Source organism: Caloenas nicobarica, chromosome 11 (genome assembly GCF_036013445.1).
Source record: "Caloenas nicobarica isolate bCalNic1 chromosome 11, bCalNic1.hap1, whole genome shotgun sequence".
In the NCBI taxonomy this organism is placed as follows: domain Eukaryota; kingdom Metazoa; phylum Chordata; class Aves; order Columbiformes; family Columbidae; genus Caloenas; species Caloenas nicobarica.
In genome coordinates, this window is record NC_088255.1 from 457,713 (window position 1) to 473,365 (window position 15,653).

Here is a 15,653-nt window from a genome sequence, read left to right on the forward strand (position 1 = left end):
TGCGATTGCTCGCTTACAGTCAGTCAAAAAACCTTCGGGATCTGAAATATTTTCAGCGCCGATTTAAGTGTCCATGCAGTAGGATGGAAGGTATTTAAACTTCTGCTAACATTAACACTTGCCTTCGGCTCACCGCCCATAATTTGCTATAAATTTACAAAACAAATAGTAGTGTAGGTAAAAAGTCCCGGTGACGCCAGAACTATTTCATCATTAATATCTTCGGCACAAATAGCAATGATTCGAGTCTAATTCTACGGTACATATTGCTTGTTTTGTATTTAAAGACATCGAGCTTACAGAGTCATCATCTTTGTCAACAGTGTTAAAAAATAATAAATCGTTCTCAACTCAGCCTTAAAGTAATATCTTTTTTAGGATCAGCTATCCCAAATAACAAATCCTTGCGTATTTATTAATTATGAGATGGTAGCCAGACGAAATTCATTCTCCCGATTTGCGCGCCTTGCCTACATGAGGATTTTATTACAAAGTGGATCAGGGCAGGGATTTTTAAGCACAATAATTCCTCTGCACTAGAAATATCAACTGTATGGCTTAGCTTAACTATTTGAGGTGGATTAAACTAAAGTACAGGAAAGAAAGTGTTGCCAGACAACAGCAGCGCTCACGGCGTGGAACGGCCATGCCAAGGACGACACGTCCGGCTGCTGGTCCACGTGCAAGAAACACGGCTTAAGCGGAGATCGCCTTTTTTTTTTTTAAATTAGTCCTTTACCAGTTTCTGAAAACATAAATCAAGACTCGACAAGAACGGATTTAGTATTAGAATGCAAAGCTGTTACCCAGGACTTTATAGTGCCATTGATTAGCTGTCTCCAAACCTTTCATTTCCTTGCGGAAGTATATTTCCTTCCCTTTGCCAGCAACGGACTTTTCACTATATTATCCTGAGAGAATAAGAAACAACATTTTTTTCTCATTCATTCCCGTGTTCTTGAACGGGACTTGCACACTGGAGGGAAGCGCAGGTGAGGCGTCCCCGTCGGAGCTGACTGCACAATTCTGCAAGTCCTCGTTAGCATCTTCCTGCGCTATTTTCTCAACAACAAGATTATGCTTTAAAAAACTCTGCTTGTAACAGAAAGATCAGTTCCCAAACTCTTTACATGAGATAAATACAAAATAATAATCCTCCTTGATATTTGGACACCTGCTGTTCACCACAATTGTGGGAAGAGAAACTGTACTTTCGGTAATTCTTTGTATTTAATTAAACGGTACCAGCTTATACTGTGGTGTCCTGAGAACAGCCAACTCGAACCCTGAACGGATGAGAAATCAGTACAAGCCCAGGCAGGACAGTGGAGGGAGGGAAGAGGAACGGGAGAGTATTGGGTAGTATCAGCACCTCATTGTACACTTGATTTTCGCAACTGTACGATAACCCCCACGTGACAAGGTTTCCAGTCATTAAAAGGACAGTGGCACCCACAGGTCTTACAGGTGGTCACCTCATGTAAAGCCCACACAGAAGTCTTCTTTGGTTCAGCTTCTTTTTTTTTTTTTTTTAATTTTTAGTACAGATGCACTACACCATAAGCTTAAACAATTGTTCACACCACAGTTGTAATGGTGACAAATGCAAAATTACGGTATGCGTTTCTTCTCCATCATTAATCTTTCCCCATGACGCAGCAGTTCACCAAGTGTGTTTCATAAGTTTTCTTTGATAACAAGTGCAGAATGACTTTAACTGGGGAGTTGTTGAAATATAGTACGTAGTATAGTTCATTAAATATAACAGACGTGCAAATGAAAACAACATATAGTGCAAATGTAGCACTGAAGGTCCATCTTATTGACACAGGTGCAGCTGGAAAAAAGGGGAAAAGAGGGAAAAGAGGGAAAAGAGGGAAAAGAGGGAAAAGAGGGAAAAGAGGGAAAAGAGGGAAAAGAGGGAAAAGAGGGAAAAGAGGGAAAAGAGGGAAAAGAGGGAAAAGAGGGAAAAGAGGGAAAAGAGGGAAAAGAGGGAAAAGAGGGAAAAGAGGGAAAAGAGGGAAAAGAGGGAAAAGAGGGAAGACCAAGAAAAAGAAACAAACAAAAAACCCCAAACAAACAAACCACCCACTCACTGTCATATTCATTTAAGAAACCAATAACCATTCAGGGAAATCTATATAGCCATACATCACTTTCATTTCTTTAAGTGCTGGTAAATTCAAACATACTTGTTTTAAACAAAGTTTGATTCGTATATACACTAAGACACTTCTATATTACCTGGCACTGCGGTGAGTACCAACAGAGATAAGAGGATCCTTCATGTTAGAACAAATTAAATTCATAAATCCTGGTAATATCCCTCCGCTGAACACAGCCAAGCAAACAAGAATAAAATTACATACCTACCAGTTTTCAGATATAAACTGTGGGTTTTTTACCAAGAACAGGTAATTGCACTGCTGGGGTTCAGCAAGGGCGCTTGAACGCTGCTGATGCGGAGAAATCATCGAGTTTTGAGATGGGATTAAAGCGTACCAGGGTGTGAAAGTTTGCAATTTAAGACGTCTGCGAGAGGATCAAGGGTTTATATCCAAATAATACTAAAACTTTCATACAGCACACAGCTTAGATGAGAATATCTGAGGTGAGTTCAATCATCTCACAAGTGGATTTATTGTTTCACTAACCGAATCTAACCAGTTAATTGGTAGCCCCGTCCTGTCAGGACAGCATAAAGCTACATTCCTTTGCTCTCCGCTCAAAAAACAGGATAAAATTTCGACCACGAAATGCGCAGAGCGCATCAGGAGTTACATTAGACAAATTTCTATTCCAGCACAAAACCAAAAGGCTCAGGGTAAGACAGAAAAGTTTCAGAATCTAAATTAATCTGAAATCGTCATTCAAAACTTTGGAAGCAAGAAATTTCATGGTATCACTAGAAATGTCAAAAAGAACCTGTTGGGCTTTTTTTCCAATGAATCAACAATAAAATTACCTGTATGTATTACTTAAACACAAGAAACATCACTGAAATAAATTCAATAGTTTGTTCAGATACCGAGTACCTGAAAGTAATCTGATTTATAGAAAAAAAAAGCATCGTTTCACTCCTGGTCATGACTGGAGTATTAGAAACTCTGTATAGAATTCTACATGTCAGAGCAAATGAATCGTGGATAGAGAAATAGAGGCGGGAGCCCCGCCAGCGCTCCCGGAGCAGCGCGCCCGGCAAACTCCAGCGTAAGCGCTAAACTCCACACTAAGTTCAAGCTGTTAGTACCCAGCCTGCAACACGGGGAGAAGTCTGGCTCGTGCCGTTTCCCCAAAACTGACACTAAAAAGTGCAAGTTCAGTGGCTGGGCTGGGCTGCTCATTTCTTCCTTTGAGCAGCTTTTCCCATCCTGGGTGTGCGACACACGCAACAGCACAGACTCAGAGACAGCAGAAGTTAGAAGCTGCAGAGCGGCATAAATCTAATTAAATCTAAGCGGCAAGACTAAAGGAATGTAAATCAGAACCAGATACAGATCAGCTTCCTCACATGCAAGTTGCACTGAATCAGACTTCCTCTGCATTCTCTAAATCCAGCCCCACATTCCTACCCTGTGGAACTCAAAATCAAACGAGAGTCTTAGGCAACAGTTAACCAAAAAGAACGCATTTAACTTAAGAAAATTGAGAATACATATTCAAAATACATTTTAAAAATGCAGTCAAAAGAAAACAGGTTTAGCTTTCGCCTTTTCTACAAAATCTAAGTTTATAAGAGAAATCCCTCAGGCCAAAATCGCGGTTGAAATTATTTCCTCAAGGACTTCCACCGCTGTTCATCTCACCAAAACCAGTCAATAGCTGTAGCAATCAACCAAATCATCCTACCACAGTGCGATCAGTTGAAACTTAGCACTTAGCCAGCAGCAAGGTGAACATGAAAGAACAACAAAACCAATGTTCGTTATAAAGCTAAGAGCCGGTGATACAGAGAAGCTCGTCAGGGTACGAAACCTTCACTGTACAAACTTCTGAAAGAGCGAGCTACTGTTACCTTGCCTACTTGAGCACACACTAAAATTCTGGGACTTGCCCAATACACTGTGTTTGTTTGCTTTGCAATTACTTCAGTAAGTCTATTAGCAACAGCAGTAAACCAATTCTTTTGTTCAGCATACAAGGCAATTACTTCTCAAAAAATATAGACAGAATAAAGGAACAAAGACCAAAAAAAGAAAAGCTGAATTCACCTGAAAAGGCGATTTTACGCACAGAAGCTACACATAAAAGAAGTTTGAAATCCAAAATACCATTTTTCTAGTTAGCACCTATTCGAGTTGATACCCAAGATCCAGCCACTTCCCGAGTGCTCACACTACTCAGGAAAAAAAAAAGACAAAGGCATTTCTTACTAGGCACGCAGGTAACAACCTGATAGATCAGGCTGCAGATTGCTAGAACTGAAAATATTATTCTAATTACTCTTCTAACAGTAGTTAACCCATCTTAGACGCTTATTGTGAACGCTAAAAGCAAAAGTATTACCCAAACGATGGGCGGCACGAGGCTCTGTCGCTGCAATGGGCATCACTGCAACGTTGACATCCCGTACTCACCTTTTAGCGGCAGCGAAAGGAAAATGAAGCGCTCGTTACTAAGGACAGCAGTCTACCCCTTCGCTTCTTATGACCTGAAAAGGAGCCTTTGCAACCCGCTCATGCCCACCCAGTTACATTTTCCTAAATAAGAACAAGTGCAAGCGATACGATTGGAGAGTGCGGGTTCCCAAATTGTCCTTGGTTTGACAGCAGCTCCGTTACAACTTTTTGCCTATTAAAAATGCAAATGTAATTGGGGAAAAAGAAGGGCACCTTCATATGAATGGGTAAGTACGTTTTTCAAAATGACAGGAATGATTCTCTCTTGCATACCAACCAATCCAAATGCAACAAATTGGTTTTGCACCTGAGGAAGACGACCTTTTAAGGGCTTCTGAGGGCATTTTTCCTACGTGTCTTAGATTCAGTAAAATGCAAAGACTGACAAAGCCAGCGTCTAGGCTGATACATAGCACAAAGCATCTGGATCCAACAAAGCAGAGAACTGAGTTTCAGACTTACGTTTCTCATCATCGGCATGTACTAGAGATGCTGCTCTCGACAAAACATCCAAAGGAGTCTCCATTCCTCTCCGGATCCTGGAAAAGTCAAAGTTTCAAACAGTAAACTCAGAGATTGCTTTTGATCCAGAGGAGTCAATAAACTCGTACTCTCCGCTCTCCTACGCCCGAATTGGAATGATCCAAAGCTCACAAGCCATTAAGACATTTTCTTACTCATGAACATGTAGTTGAACACCGGCCACGTGTATAGATAACGACACAGACAGAAAACTGTCACTTGTATAATCATCATCACACCTCAGTAGCTGCTTTTCCCCATTTTTCTCCCCTGACAACACTTAATCCCCACGTATGAAAAATTAACCCCACTACATAAAAACACACATTTCAGCCCTATACTAAGCAACAGATCCTCCCATTAAAAAAAAAAAAAAGTATGTATTTGAGCTTACATAAGCCTCTCAAAGTTTCACATGAATAGCTTCAAAACTAAAAAATAATTTCCAATATGAAATTCCAAAAGTTATGAAAGGGGAAGGAGGGAGGAGAATAGCATGTTGTCAAGACGCTTTGTCAAAAGGCCAACAACTCATATATGTTTTTAAATAAGCAAGCAACGGCATAGACAGAACTGTTAAGAGAACAAATGGAGAAAGAGAAAAAATTCACGACTGCTAACAATTTTGTTGGGGTTTTTTTCCCCTCATTAAACTAGCATGCTAGTCTGTCTTAAGAACTGTTTGCTGTAACTAACTTTACAGTGCGAACTTGGGGGGAAAAAAAAAGGCAGCGGCAACTACAGAAATCTCAAATACATGTATATCGACTTAACAACAAGCATGTGTTTGGGAAGCAATTTCCTTGACTTAGCACTATAAATAATAAACCTCGCTATCCTCCCTCCCTCTGCCTAAATAATGCCAAAGTCTTTAAACCTAATCAAAGATTTTTAAAGCATAAGAGAAAGAATTTTTTGCGTGTTTTTAAGTTTAAAAAAAAAAATATCGATAAAGAGTTAAGTCTAGTCTTGTTTCCATAGAACTGTGCAAGGAGAAGAGACCTGTTTGAAATAACTGAGGCCAGCGGTGAGGACAAACACGCGATCCACCCTCCCCATCACAACCAGCTTTTGCTCAGGAACAGGATTTTAACTCGGATTATAAAATCAGTTAACTCTGACACGTAAAGACAGTACACGTGGGCAAGAGGTTTTAGAAAACAAGATCTTAGATTCTTATTTTACTAAGTCTATCTTCATTAATTATTTCTCTGTATCACATTCAAAATCAGAGCAAAGATTTGGAGGAGCGTTCACTGAAGACGCCTCCAGCATCGTTCCGCTCCCATCGCTCACACCTGGACTCTTGCTTTCTTTCCTGCTTTATGTTTTCTTGGAGTTTAAAATAACACTTTATTTCTCCTCCAACTGTTGATTACTGTTGATTACACGCAAATTCCTCTAACAGAGTGAAAAATTCATTTGGAAAAAAAAAAATACATATATTAAAACCTATCTGCTCAGATGATGCAGCTACACCAAAGCAAAGGCCGACGCATGACTTAGTATGAACCAGCTTTGGTTAGTGCTAAATTTCAAATCAAGTCATACAAATCCTTTTGGTCAACTCTTTAGAGAAACCCTCTTGATGAAGAACAACGCAAAGGATATTAAGATGTCTTTTATTGAAAACAAATTGCTATTTTCTTCAAGTTATCAGTAATTTTCCAATAATGGGAGTAGCAGATGCCCAGTCCCTTTCCGGAACACGCTCCTAGTAAGAGAATTAGCTGGTGACAGAAGTCCACGTTGCGAGAAGGAAACAGGAACCAAGTCCTAATTCTATTCAGGAAATTAGACACTTTCAAACCAACTTCACTAAAACCGGCCTCAATATAGTTTTGTAGCTTTGCGTACTGTTTAAGTTCATATCATGAGAGAGCTGCAGAAGTGCTTCTCTAACAGTAAAGGTCTTATGAGGAACGTTGTGTCCATTCAAGGGTTTCTTTGAAGGGATGCTTGTTAAAAGAGATCCGCACATTCCAGAGCGCAATACAAGCTGCACACACAGTTATGAAAATTACCTTTAAGGAGCTGTAAACATCCAGACTATTTTTTTCAAATATGAAATATCCCTCTATCCCTAAATTAAACAACAAGCCAAGGGTAACGGTTCAGAAACGCAAGAAAAGCCCCGTTTCCAGGGTTCTGACCAAAAAAAAAAAAAAAACCAAAAAAAAAAAGCCACTTAAAAAGGAGACTTCTGATAAAAGGCAGCTAATTGTCTGTGCGACACAGAAACCTGTCCGCGCAGCAGAAACTACCACGGATCAAAGTCGAGTTTTTCTAAACGCCGCCACCAAGAAGCGCTACGTGCACGCGTGGCACGGCATGGCATGGCACGGCACGGCACGGCACGGCACCGGGTCTCCCGAGGCAAAACAAAGACCAGTGAAACACGAGTGCGCAAACTTCACTTCCCCTGGACGGATCTGATTTAAACGCTATGGAACCAGCTCGGTAAGGATCTTACTTGTTACGAAATCCTGACTGTTGGATTTAAAGAGACACAAGCCAAAAGCGCTTTTACGAGAGTTCAAGATATTCCTATCTACCATAGTTTCAAACGTGAGTTTAATATCCTACTCAGTGCTTTCGTTTATCAGTTACCGCTTCCACTCCACGTTCCCCTACTCTGTCATCTCACCTACACAGCAGCGAAGAAACATTCCGAAAAACAGTAAAGACATGGAATATAAGATCATATAGATACAATGTCTGAAAGACAAATTAGTTATTAAGCACTGATCCACCAGTAAGTTTGCTCTGCAACACCTGAAGAACACAACACCCGTTAGTGTAACGAAACAGCACATTATCTTCCCCTGTCTTCTTCAAGCTTTAGTAAATTCCGTGCACACACACACAGAGTACTCTAAGGTCTGCAAATGCCTGTTAAGATTTTTTTTTGAAACTATAGAGAAACGAAAGCTTTTGAAAATGAACGGTCAAGCGATTTAATGGATTTGTACAGCACCTTCCAAGCACCAGGGAAAGCACGCGGGGAAAACCCCTCGAGTTGCTGGTTTGAGGCTTAAGTAAACAGGCAGGAGAGAACCCGGCACCAGAGACCAAGTGCAGACTGAACAATGGGACATTCACTCTACCCCAGTTGTTAATCACGGTGAGGCATGTCGGGGGAGATTCGAAATAAAGAGAAGAACTTTTATGTTTAATTTTTAAAAATGGGTGACTAGCGAAGGTACAGAAAGGAAAGAGAAACACGAAAGATTTCATGTCTGTGGCAGTAATCTCCATTCTTTTGCGTGGAACGGACCTTAACTAGTAACCAAAGCAACAAGTTAGATGACAGAAACAAGGGAAAAGTTGGGTGATGAGAACAAAAGGCTTGTGCAAAAGACATGCTGTGCAGTTAAGAAAAAAATCCGGAGGCTTTACACATAGCTGGGACATGATCTGAAGAGGGGTGACAGTCACCGGGATGCTCGGATGACAGGTCCGATGGACACGCAGAACTGCAGCGCGGCCAACGGCCATTGCAAACGCCTTCACAAGAACCACGTGAACGCAGACACCAGCGAGAGGTCTCTCCTGAACCTGCGGAACGTGAACTACAGACAGACAGCTACACGATACCACGGAGAGAGCAACGCTGAGCGTTTCAATGACGCAGAGAAAACCTGGGTGCCTGAATTCATGTGCCTGCTGAAATTACAGAGAAAAGGTTGGAGGGAGAAAAAGGGGATTACTAAACAAAGTCCATTATAACAACAAAAAAGACAAGAACGTGACACTGAAGAAACAATCAAGAGTGAGAACTGAAGTGAAGCAAGTGTAGATAAACATAAGGAAAACAAGATTAACTGAAGAGGATGGTCAAACAGGTTGAAAGCAGCTGACATGTAGGAATCACACAGGATCCCAGAATGTCAGGGATCGGAAGGGACCTCGAAAGCTCATCCAGTGCAATCCCCCCGCCGGAGCAGGAACACCCAGATGAGGTTACACAGAAGGTGTCCAGGCGGGTTGGAATGTCTGCAGAGAAGGAGACTCCACAGCCTCCCTGGGCAGCCTGGGCCAGGCTCTGGCACCCTCACCATGAAGAAGTTTCTTCTCATATTCGAGTGGAACCTCCTGTGTTCCAGTTTGCACCCAAGGAAGATGCGGGCACGATACTGCCCAGTCAAACCCATCACCAGAAGGACCGAGAGACTCCAGCCGATGTCAATGGCAGAAAGCTGAACTGAGGAGGAAATCCAGGCTCAACTTATCAGCACAACCAATAAGTCCACAGGGGGAAGGAAGCTAGAGCAACAGTCTGATGCAAACCAGGTCAACATCTTTTATTTTTCAAGACAGAGGAGAGTGAAGTGTATTTGCACTGTGAATGAGAATGATAAGGACATTGTACTTACTCAATGTGTCCTCAATAGCCACATTACTTTTAAATTCCTTCAACTGCACCTAGAGCAGAGCTTCTACTTGTGGATGCATATATCAGTTTGAGACACTCCTGTGAAATGTTAACTGGAAGCGCTCAGTTTAGTCTGGTTACCACGTAGCAGTGAGCATCCTTCTGCATATACAACTCACAGTCTTCAGAGGGAGTTCAGGCCAAAGCAATCATCAAAATACTGCCTTTTTTAATGTTTTTATTCTGCACTTTGTTTCTCCTTGCCATGCTTGTTTTGCATGTGGAAAATGCGCTTGAACAAGTAAATCTTCACATAGAAACAACGATTTCAGTTATCATACAGAAAATTATAAGCTTAAAGCAAAGCTCTGGCATTTTACTTTGTGCTTTTTGTTTTCTTGTTGTGTAAATCCTCCTCAACAAGCTAACATTCTAAAAAGAAAACTATTCCTAATGGGGTTTGAATTAAAATCTAACAAATGTAAGAAATTAAAGGTGGAAAAGTCTAGCTTGACCCTGTCTTTTATCTACAAGTTTGCTCAGCCCATCATAGATGTTATATATTCTGTTGCAAACACGTTGTGCAATATCTAACCATAGTAAACCAAACTGAACCAAAATTACCTTTTATAACAGAAAACTTTCAAACGTATCCGGAAACAAACAAATTAACCTTTGTGTGTCTAAACTGTTTAGTTATCAAAGCTACATCTCTTTAAACAAGAACCTCCCAAAACTTCATAACGTGAACGTGCTCCTTCAGGTAAGATGCCCCAAAGGTCTGTATCCGTTATTTTCTATCCCGTTTTAGCGACCAGCCAGACTTTATACAACCAGACTGTCAGATCTACCCCTTTCAGCAGCACTTCTGGGTGCTCAGCGCTTCGAATTCCTACCGTGAGGCGGGCGTAAAGAGCTCGGCGGTGGCAGCGTTCACCTCGGGGGGCCGCTGAGCAGGGATAAGGCGGCCGGCAACACAGCGCCCTGCGCCCCAACACCCCGTTCCCCACCTCGGAGACGCCGGCGATCCAGCAACGACTGCTTGCTTCCAAATTCAACGCAAACGTACAGCGCAGGCACACCTACGTTCCACCGGGAGACCTGCGGGTTACGCGTACACTGAAAGCCGGGCTCGCCAAGTCGGCCCAAAAAGCCTCATGGCCCGATGCCAAATATTGAGATCGAAACCGGTGCATCAAGAAGAAAGAGACGTCGGGGATTTAAGCAAAACACACTCTACGCTAGAAAGACACGCAGGCAGATAGGAAAATACAAATAAAGGCCAAAAAGTCTGGAGAAGAGCCTTAAGAAAAGTTGTATTATTGAGGCAGATCGCTGCCAGATTTTATCCGGTTTTGGACCTCAGGGTTCAGAATATCACTGTCTGCAAAGAGAACTTCACTCAGGTTGCACAGCCTGCAGTTTGTTCCTGAGGAACGTTCTTTCAACAATTCCCTTCTCTGGAGGACATCTAGTCAGAAAAATTATCCTGTGGGAATCCTGGAGCTTTTGATCAATTAGTCTTCTTTGGACTAATATACATAAACTTTTAAGGCCCTTCTCCAGACTTCTTGGCCTTTATTTGTATTTTCCTCTTTGGTTTAACTAAGAAATGTCTATTATTTCCAGTTCCTGATAATCCTGAAGCACAAACAGCATCAAAGAGTAGTGAGTTGGCTTCGTGGTTTCTCAAATATCCGTAGAAACGGTTGTTAAATTCCCATTCATTGCACTTTCAGAAAACGGGTACACCGGTATCGTGTGCAGTCAGCTGGATTGAAAAAATTCATTACTTCCGATTACCTCCAGGTAATCAGCCTGACTGAACAGACTGAAATTGCACTGCTAGAGATTAAATTCAAAAATCTCTACAAATGGAATATACCAGTGGCAGAGTCAAAAGCCTGAACGCTGCCCGTCGGTCTCATTCCGGGTGTTCAGCACAGGACCCTCCGCTCCTGATGGAATTTCTGTGCGAGAAGAGCACGGCCCAAAGCAACGCACGGCCCAAAGCAACGCACGGCCCAAAGCAACGCACGGCCTCTGGGAGCCAAGGCGTGAATTTAAGGGAGAGCTCAAAACGCTCCCTGCTTGGTCCTGTTGCTCTGCACTGACTTTCCAGATGCAACTTAAGTCAGGATGTTTCCTAACGCTGAACCCCCACATCTCTGCTGGAACCTGCACAGCGGCCCGAGCGGGGCAGCCGGGGGGTACGGCACCGGGGGGGACACACGGCACCGGGGGGGGGGGGGACACACGGCACCGGGGGGGGGGGGGACACACGGCACCGGGGGGGGGGGGGACACACGGCACCGGGGGGGGGGGGGACACACGGCACCGGGGAGGGGGGGGGACACGGCACCGGGGAGGGGGGGGGACACGGCACCGGGGAGGGGGGGGGGACACGGCACCGGGGGGGACACACGGCACCGGGGAGGGGGGGGGGACACGGCACCGGGGAGGGGGGGGGACACGGCACCGGGGAGGGGGGGGGACACGGCACCGGGGAGGACACACGGCACCGGGGAGGGGGGGGGGACACGGCACCGGGGAGGGGGGGGGGACACGGCACCGGGGAGGGGGGAACACATGACACCGGGGAGGGGGGGACACACGGCACCGGGGAGGGGGGGGACACACGGCACCGGGGAGGGGGGCACACACGGCACCGGGGCAGCAGCGGCTGCGCTCCCCCGGGGAAACTCCCCCGCCCGCGGCGGCAGCAGCCCCGCTCCCGCCCCCGCCCCGGCAGACGGGCCCGGGCGGGCCCCGGCAGCGGCGGGCCGGCGCCGGAGAGCCCGGAGACCCCCGGCGGCGGGGCGGCTCGGTGCCCCCGTGCCCACAGCCCCGCGGCGGCTCGGCCCGGCCGCCCCTCCCCGGCAGCGCAGGCTCAGCTCCGCCGCCCGCTCCGGGGAAAGTCCCGCCGCGCGGAGCTCCAGCCGGGGGCCGCCCCGTCCCGCCCGTCAGCGCCTCCGGGGCGACGCTCCCCCGCCCGCCGACACTCCGCCCCGGGCCCGGGAGCAGGGACGCGCTGAGGCCCCGGGCCTACCGCGGGCACCTGCCCCCGTCCTCCCGCTTTCCCCCCGGCGCCCCGGCCCAGGCCGCTCCCGGCCCGCGGGCTCACTCACCAGCGTGCTCCCGGGCGGGCGGGCGGCGGCGGCGAGCGGGGCTGGGGCGGCCGGGCCGGGGGAGGAGCGGCAGGGCCGCGGGCCGGTTGGTTACGCCCGGGCCAGGGCCGCGGCGAGCCCGGGAGCGGGGCGGAGCAGGCGCCGCTGGCCCCGGCGCCGCTCGCTGCACGGGCCCGGGGAGGAATCCCAGGAATGATGGAATCCTGCTCCTAGCAGGTGGGCACAGCGGCGCCGCGCCATTGGCTGGGCCCGCCTATGAGGTCAGCATAATTAGGGTAATGAGGCGCTGACATCATATCCTCGCAGGTAGGGAGCGCGGGGGGCCGGCGGGCAGCCAGGCCCCGCCCCCCGCCTGGCCCCGCCCCCCGCCTGGCCCCGCCCCCCGCCTGGCCCCGCCCCTGGCCCCGCCCCGCGGGCAGCGCTCGGTAACGGGCCGGGCGGGGGGAGCGGAGCCGAGCCCGCCCCCGCGAACACACCCGGGACACTTGCGCAGGGAAACCTGACTCGGAGCTGGGCCTTAACAAGCGTGCGTGGAACCGAGGGCAAACAAGAAAAAAAGGGCCGCTGCGGGAGCAGAACAAAGCAAAGCAGCTGTTAAAAAGCAGAAAGACGGGCATTCCAAACCGAACCGCAGCGTCGCGCACGGCGGCGGGAGCAAGGTGCGCACTGCGAACGCAGCCGCCGCAAGGGGCACATCCAGCCCTTTCTGCATTTCCCGTTGACTGCTGGCGCCCCTGACGGGTATTTTTACCGAATCCCGTCTCGCTTTTGATATGACTCACCCAGCCAGCTGGGGAAATTGCCAAAAGTCAGGCTGGTGTGAAACTAGAGCTGAGCGATCGCCGCGGAGCCCCCCTGCACCCAGCTCCAGTTACGCAAACCTGCAAGCGCCGGGAGCCACAACCACCCGCTCCCCTCCAGCTGCGCAGCACAGCTCAGCCCGAGCACAGCATTTGCAACACCCAAGCGATTGAGTCAAATACTTCGAATAATTTCATGAAATTAAACTGTCACGACCAGCTTGTGCATGCGAAAGAGCCGCTTCCCCTAAGCTGAGCTAAGACTTTACCAAGGTGCGCCGAAGAACTTGGCAATGCCGTTTTCTCCAACAGGCATTTTAGTTTGCATAGATTAATTAAGGAGCAGGAGGAGATACGGGGGGGAAAGCGCTATATCCGTATTCTGTTGTCCACATGGAACATGACTCACCTTCTAGAGTCAGGCCCCATAATGCTACGTTCTACCTGACAAGCGCCACAAGGAACTGAGGTTGCTTCAGGCAGCTCTTGGCGTCCATTGCGAAGGGAAAGCAAAGGACAACGAATCAAGCCGAGCCCCACCATAAAGCCTTAGGGCTGCGGATTTGTGGCGGAACCTGAAAAGAACGCAGGGGAACACAAACACAAAGCGCCTCAGCACAATTCTGCTCGTGGAATTTCTCCTATTCGGTTCCTCTCCAGAGGACAGACCTATAGGCTGACGCAATAAATGCATCGGTATGTAAGTGGCAGCACAACCGTCTGTTTCCTCAAGGAAAAAAGCACCAAGGCACTGCCAGGTTTACTTTAGAGCCTGAAACTGGGATTTCCGTATGAAATGGTGGAGGCAGCGCAGCTCCCACACCTACCAGGAGTGCAGCCAGAGCCGAAGGGAAGGGTCGGGTCAAACCCACACACCCTGAGGTTTGGTTCTGTGAAAGATTCAGAGTCCACGGAGGGGCTGTGCTGTCCGGCTCCAATTTAAAAAGAAAAAAAAAAAAAACCACCAAACAAACTATCAAAATCATGCAAGAATTGCTGATACCGAAGTATTTTCATATCCTTGCAAGGACAGGTCATGAGATCTCAGGGCCATCAGCAGCCAGCCAAAACGTGTTCCAAACGCTAATGAAATCCAGATTTAGACTCACCACACTTAGTCTAATAGAGAGATTTCAGTTGCTAAAAAAACTGAAAGGCACGTAGTCTAATAACAACCATAAACATTATTTTATACATTTCTTAAACTCTTAATCTACAACATTTATAGCAGTATATTGTAATATTTATATTTTTATAGAAGTTGATATTGTTTTAATAGACTACTGGAAAATATTTTCATTACCAGCAAGCAGAACAGGAGTTTGATGATCTCATATTTGGAAAAATGGTAGTCAAAATAGTAATGTAAAAATTATTTGAGAAAAAAATAGAAGTACTGGGCAAGAAAAATACTATGAAATCTGGAAAACAAATCCACAGGTTACCGAGAAAAGATCTGAAGTAGACACTGGTATGTATCATGAGAATGAATTGCCACAGACTAATTACAAACCTCATTAATATGTATCTTTCAAGAAAAAAATACGCCACTCCTGTTTATAAATGCTGGAGGGGAAGAGGTAGGAAGGGTTTCTTTGTTTAAAGACAGAAAGCGAGCTCCTGGGACGAGGAGGAGCTTGGAAAAGGAGAGGCCAAAACAGCTTTTGATCCTTTGGATGTGCTGTTACAGCTCCCGGCAAGTTTTAGAACAGGATATTTATGAAACATCTGAAGAGTCTGAGGGCACATGAGCTCTCTGGGAAGGATGACCCCGTGCATTCCCGTGCAAACTCTGCTCCTGCAGACAGACTGAAGTCAGGTGTCAACCACTGTTAAAACAAACGACAACAACAACAACATGAACTGCAAGTCGTCCAATGTTGGAAATCTTCGCAAACAAATCTGAAGAGCTAACACACCATAAGGAAACCTGGCTGAAGGCGCTGAACTCAACACATGCTTATGCTTGGGCCAAGCTGTCCAAAAAGCAAATTCACAAATTCGTAAAGCAAAACTAACCTTGTTTGACGAACCATCTTTTGTTTTGCTCGGGTGTTAAAATCTGTTTTCCGTGTTGCATGTGCTTTACAACTGAATGATATCCAAGGCTCTTTGTTGACTCAGACCCATCAAAACCGTCGCTGAAACACAAAACCTGGCCGAGATGGCTGAGGGTTTGTACCTGAACCGAAACACAAGTCGTGCTTCA

The 15,653-nt window shown here is 46.3% G+C and overlaps 1 protein-coding gene across 1 annotated transcript in view; it reads right to left on the reverse strand.

The window, feature by feature from the left end:
* Positions 1-12,759, reverse strand: part of VGLL4 (vestigial like family member 4) — a 94,130-nt gene extending 81,371 nt beyond the window's left edge. Inside the window, exons 1-2 of the mRNA XM_065642327.1 lie at positions 12,645-12,759; positions 5,082-5,158 (exon numbers count right to left, since the gene is read on the reverse strand). Coding sequence (XP_065498399.1) covers positions 5,082-5,145 — 64 coding nt within the window. The 5' untranslated portion in view covers positions 5,146-5,158; positions 12,645-12,759. The remainder of the gene's footprint in view (positions 1-5,081; positions 5,159-12,644) is intronic.
* Between the last annotated feature and the right edge of the window lie 2,894 nt (positions 12,760-15,653).